Here is a 4529-nt window from a genome sequence, read left to right as displayed (position 1 = left end):
ATTTATTCCCGCGCGCGTGTTTCTCTCCGATCAACTTTCTACTCTTCATCGACTGGTGGATCATGAAAGGATTGCTAGCACCGTCCAGATGGTCCATGACTCATCCGGTTCGTGAGACAAAAATCGATCGGGTCGCCGATTCCGTGTGGATACGCGCCGATTCCGTGTGGATACGCGTAGAGGCCGGGCATGTGCGCGGCTCATCGGAATCTCTGTTCGTCATATTCAGTTTCAACCGTACAGTAGATCAAGAGACCTTAACTGGTCCACGGTAAGATCTCTGAACATAAAGAGTTTTGTTTAGATTAAATTTTTGCATAGTAACATGAGAATGATCCGCCGGCAACGGTTTGATTTATTAGTTTTCGGTTTTCATATGTGATATGTATTTGACTTCCGAAAAATTTTAAAAGTGCAAAAACTATTTTCCGCTGCATTATTTTTCTGATGTGCCGTTTAATTTCTAACACTATAAGCCTTCAGAAGAAAGCCAAGCACAAGAGTAATAGCAAAGTAAACAAACGTACAAGAGGACAAGGATTTACGTGGTTCGGCTATCCCTATATCCGTAGAAGAATAATGCAAAAAAAGCCTCTACTATAAAACTTGGAGATTACAAGAGAAATACAAATGAAAAAATATCAACTTAACTCCATTATATAAAGAGAGCTCCAATAATCTTTAGCTCTATCCAAATGGTATAAATTATACCTCACAAAGAAGAACTCATTTCTTTCTTGATAGAACCAAGATCAAAATCAACCTCTAGGGTTTTATCTCTTTTCTCCCACTTCTTTTCTCACTCACTACATCTCTCTCTTTTTTTCTTTAAAATTATAATATCCTATCTTAGCTTTTAAGAGAAGAAGCTATCAAATATGGGCCTTTGGATCAAAAGAATCATAATCCAAAAGCTTAAAATAGGAAGCCCACATACATAATAAGAAAACATAGAAATAAAATATTTTGACTTTACCAAACTATATAGCCCAAATAACAACCTAATAACAAATAGGCCTAATGTAATTAACTCAACAATTGGGACAACAATTAACAAATAGAATTTTATTTTTTCTACTCTATGAAGCTTATATATATATTTTTCTTTTTTTGATGGAACTGTTCTCTTCCTCTTCTAAATCCTAGTCAATTAAGTGCAACTTTAAAAAATCCTTCAATTACAAGATTAGTCAATTCCTCACAATGCCAAAAAAATGATTATTAAAAAAAAATCTTGCTTAAATTTGCAGCATAAATTAATTAGCTAGCAGGAACATAAAAGAGAATCAAAAAAGGGTTGATGCATATGCAGCACAACCCAAATTTCTCAAACCAGAAAGACATATAAGTATTAATACTGAAAAGACTGGAAAAGAAAAGAGAGACGAGAAAATTTCACAGGAAGTAGACATTATTATTAAGCCAACATTACACATAGGAGAATGTTGTGAACTTACAATAACAAATACCATGCAAAAGAAAAAAAGAAACACACCATACATAAAGATATATTATAGAAAATGGACTTCATCCGCCCATTTTTCTATTCAACCTTCTCATACTTATTGCTATTATCACATATATTTTGTTGTATAGCCTGTCAATCATTTGAAAATAGGCGCTACTCCAGGACTCCTTGAATATTAGGATACCGCAAACGCCCCAGAATCCAGCGACAAACCCTAATCCCATGCCGACATATAGCCATGTTGACTCAGAACCATCGTAGTCATCTCCAGCAATATTAGGTATTGTTTCATTTTCAGAACAATTCTTTCCCGTCGGAGGTCCACAAAGGTAAGTGTTGCCAATATAAATTGAAGGGTTATCGAGTGTGCTCAATTGATTTCCTGCTGGAATTCTTCCAGATAAATTGTTATAAGATAAATTCAAGTAGTTCAAAAATGTCAAAGCCGACAAGCTTTGTGGAATAGCACCTTGAAGCTCATTTAGGGAGAGGTCAAGCGATTCCAAGGAGCGCATGTCACCTAACCTTTCCGGAATCATTCCAGTTAGATGATTTCCTGATAAATTCAAACTACGCAATAACACAAGTGCAACTATCTCTTCTGGAATTTGACCACTTAGATTGTTTTCCGAGAGGTCCAGAATCTTGAGAAGATAAATGGTGGTAGAATATTGATACTCGTCTCCATGTATTACCACAAGCAAGTTATTACTGTAGTCAAAAGATGTAAAGTTGCTCTCGTCAACGGTATATCCATTTCCATCATAATTGTGAATTGCATCATAGGTCATAGCGCTAAAGTTACCAAAAGAGCGTGGTATTGATCCTGTCAAATTGTTATGCGCAAGATCCAAGAATTGGAGGTAAGCGAGTCGTCCAAGTTCTGAAGGAATTTCACCCACAAACATATTTGACCTCAATTGCAATATTACTAGATCCTGCAAGTTTTCACCTATCCATCTTGGGATTTCCCCTGTGAATTTATTATTGCTAACGTCAAGGAACAGCAAATTATTGCAATGTTGCAATTCCAAAGGAAGTTCTCCATAGAAGTTGTTATTGTTGAGGTGCAATAATGTGAGTGAGCTCAGTGAACCAATTGAAGAAGGAATTTCATCAGCAAGATTGTTGTTCGACAAATCCAAGACTAAAAGGAATGAATTCTTCCAGCATTGAGGGAGTTCTCCTGACAAAGAGTTGTTTGATAGATCAAGAACTTTTAGAAATTTTAATTTACATATATAAGATGGGATACTACCATTGATCTGATTGCTTGACAATAATAAATAACTTAACCGCGACATATTCAAGGTTGGTGAGAGGGGTCCTGATATAGAATTTTCTGAGAGATCTAATGCTACAAGCGTGGTTGGCAAAGAAGAAATTGGGCCTTCAAGTCTGTTAGACCTCAAAATAAGAGTGGCCATGTTTGTAAATTGCAGGGTCATGGGCAACTTGCCTCTAATCTGATTATGAGAGAGATCCACGTTAAAAAATGGCAAATTCCAAAACCATTCAGGCACGGTGTCTCTGATCCCCGTGTTGGACAGATCTAGAAAGATAGTTTGCATTTGCCATCGAAGCCATGCTGGAAATTGAGGCTGCGAAAATCGACAAGAACCTAAACTAATCTCCGAAAGTTGAAATGGAGGAGTCCAATTTTGATCCACGTCAATGATTAAAGAATTTGAGCCTAGGCTCAAGGTTTTCAACTTTGATAGATTGGCAAAATGAGCTTCAGATATGACACCTTGCAAGGAATTATAAGAGAGTTCCAAAATTTGCAAATTTGAGAGTCTGCCAATTCCAGTAGGAACAGGCCCTGCTAGTGAATTATTGCTGAGATCAAGATAGCTTAGATTCTTCATCTCCTCTAGCCATCCAAATAAACTCCCATGAAGCTTGTTATTTCCTAACATTAGTGTCTCCATATTCTTCCAGGGGCAATACTTCCCTGCTAACTCTGCAATATCTCCGCCAATGCCAACAGAACTCAAGTCTACAAATACTAAGTTGCACAGATTTTGAATCGATGTAGGTATACTACCTTCAAAATCATTAGATTGTAAATATAGGGTCTTCAAAGAAATTAAGTTTCCAAGTGAGTCTGGGATCTTCCCATGAAATCCAGAATTTCCCAGATCAAGATAAGAAAGCTTAGTAAGATCCCACAGCCAAGTTGGTAGGGTGGTATTGAAGGGGCCATTACGACCAATATCAAGAACTTCTAGATTTGTGAAGTTGACATGAGAAAGAGAGTTTGGGATATTACTCAGACCACAATATGAGAAACGCAGCTCCTTTAGGTATTTTAACTTATTAACTTCTTGCAACCAATTTGCAGCGCTGGATAGATCCAATGACATCAACGCAAGATACCTAAGAGAAGATAAATGAGAAAGCCATGATAGGCCGTCAACTCTATATGGAAATATACAAGTTTCGTAGAAGCAAGAGAGATCAAGAAAACGAATATTAGATAGATTCCCAAGTTGCTGAGGTACTTTACCGCTGAATCCACAATTAGAGAGATCAAGATGCTTCAAGCGTTTCAAGGAACCGATGAATTCCGGAATGTTGGTTCCATTAAAATCGTTGCCACTAAGGTCAAGGCGAATTAAATGACTTAGAACAAGTAAAGATGGATTGATCTCACCGCGCAGGGTACAGTCGGATGAATTGGAATCGTACTGATACTTGTTTTGAAGGTTAAGCTTCACAACGTGGCCGGTGTTATTGTCGCAGACTACTCCCTGCCAGCTACAACAATCTCGGCCGGTCCACGAAGACAAGCAGTTGCTTGTATCGATAATACCGGCTTTGAAAGTAAGGAGTGCCGCCCTTTCCATCTCGAAGCACCCGCTTGTTAAGATAGCATGATGGCCTAAAAGCCACAGTGTGAGAAGAAGTAGCAAACGGAATTGCATTGTTGTGGTCCTCGTGACCTGTATATTTTACAGCTCTACACAATGGCAATGCCTACTTATATATAGATCCATGTGCAATATATTATACGTTTATTTATTGGTGCTACGGTCTACTGACTACTGCATCCCCTTCA

General features: G+C 37.8%; 1 protein-coding gene across 1 annotated transcript; it reads right to left on the bottom strand.

The window, feature by feature from the left end:
- Window positions 1394–4529, bottom strand: LOC109728865 (receptor like protein 30-like). Its single transcript, XM_020259399.1, has 2 exons — window positions 1938–4529; window positions 1394–1850 (listed from the first exon to the last, which is right to left on the bottom strand). The coding sequence occupies exons 1-2, from the start codon at window positions 4393–4395 to the stop codon at window positions 1528–1530; spliced, it is 2781 nt and encodes a 926-aa protein (XP_020114988.1). The 5' UTR covers window positions 4396–4529; the 3' UTR covers window positions 1394–1527.

This window comes from Ananas comosus, linkage group 24 (assembly GCF_001540865.1).
Source record: "Ananas comosus cultivar F153 linkage group 24, ASM154086v1, whole genome shotgun sequence".
In the NCBI taxonomy this organism is placed as follows: domain Eukaryota; kingdom Viridiplantae; phylum Streptophyta; class Magnoliopsida; order Poales; family Bromeliaceae; genus Ananas; species Ananas comosus.
The sequence above is the reverse complement of the archived record's forward strand: the minus strand, read 5'-3'. Positions and strand labels throughout refer to the sequence as shown.